Source organism: Haliaeetus leucocephalus, unplaced genomic scaffold (genome assembly GCF_000737465.1).
Source record: "Haliaeetus leucocephalus isolate CR32 unplaced genomic scaffold, Haliaeetus_leucocephalus-4.0 Scaffold193, whole genome shotgun sequence".
Classification (NCBI taxonomy): domain Eukaryota; kingdom Metazoa; phylum Chordata; class Aves; order Accipitriformes; family Accipitridae; genus Haliaeetus; species Haliaeetus leucocephalus.
Window position 1 is genome coordinate 1,069,735 of NW_010972629.1, and position 983 is coordinate 1,070,717.

Consider the following 983-nt stretch of genomic DNA (forward strand, 5'->3'; position numbering starts at 1 on the left):
GCAGGAGAGACTCTTGTCCAAGGATGAGTACAAATTCTTTGTATCGCAGGTAAAGGGGAGCTTTAGGAGGCAGTGCTGGAAACCCTAAAGCCGCCAGCTGAAGATCTGCAAGGTTACTCGGTGCAAATAAGCAAAGACCATAAAGTTCAAGAGGCTGCTTTGCCACAGCCTAAATAGGGGCTGAAAGGTTTGTTCTGCATGTGGTGGTAGAAGAGAAGAGGGGCTACTTGTGGAGACAGAGGACAGATGCAGCACTGAACTCCATGGATACTTGGGGGTCTAGCAGGGCTCACAGTTGCCGTTGAGGTACCTGTGGCCTCAGTCCCAGCTGCCATATCTGCAACGCCCATAGCCTCCGTAGCCCCCATAGCCACCGTAGCCTCCATAGCCCCAAGAGCCTCCATAGCCCCCAAGGCCTCCAAAACCGCCACGGCCTCCAAAAGTGCCACCAAAGCCCCCTCCAACTCCGGGGGCTCCCGCCGAGCCAACAACGCTGTACTGCGGGAAGGAGCTGAGGATGGGCCCGGGGAAGGTGACCACCGAGGGCGGGGGCTGGATCACCACCGTGGAGTCGGGGCACTGCCGCACGCAGGGCTCGTTGCAGGTGTCAGCCAGCGGGGCCGGGGCGGCCACCCCGCAGGAAGGGGCGCACAGGCTGGAGCAGGACATCCTTGGGTTCGGGAGGTAAAGCTGCAAGACAAGGCAGAGCTCTGGCTCAGTGCAAGGCCTGATCCGAAGTCCCTCCGGCCTCTCTCACACGTGGAACCTGTGTCCCAGGGCGTGCTCGGGTTTATCTCGGCAGTCAGAGCAAAAACACGTTCCAGAGTTGAAATGCTGCTTTAGACCCCTTGCTGCCCTCATGCTCCCTGGTTCTTACTCGGCCACGGGAGGGAGGCAAAACTCCCTCATCCAAAGCAGATGGAAAATCACCGAGCTCCCAAAGGACTTGAGGGCACTGGCATACTCGGGGCATCGTACCTATG

At 58.8% G+C, this 983-nt stretch overlaps 1 protein-coding gene across 1 annotated transcript; it reads right to left on the reverse strand.

Moving 5' to 3' along the window:
• Positions 1–318: 318 nt before the first annotated feature.
• Positions 319–669, reverse strand: LOC104830570 (claw keratin-like). The gene has a single exon (XM_010565595.1). It carries the CDS (start codon positions 667–669, stop codon positions 319–321), a length of 351 nt encoding a protein of 116 aa, XP_010563897.1.
• Positions 670–983: the final 314 nt, after the last annotated feature.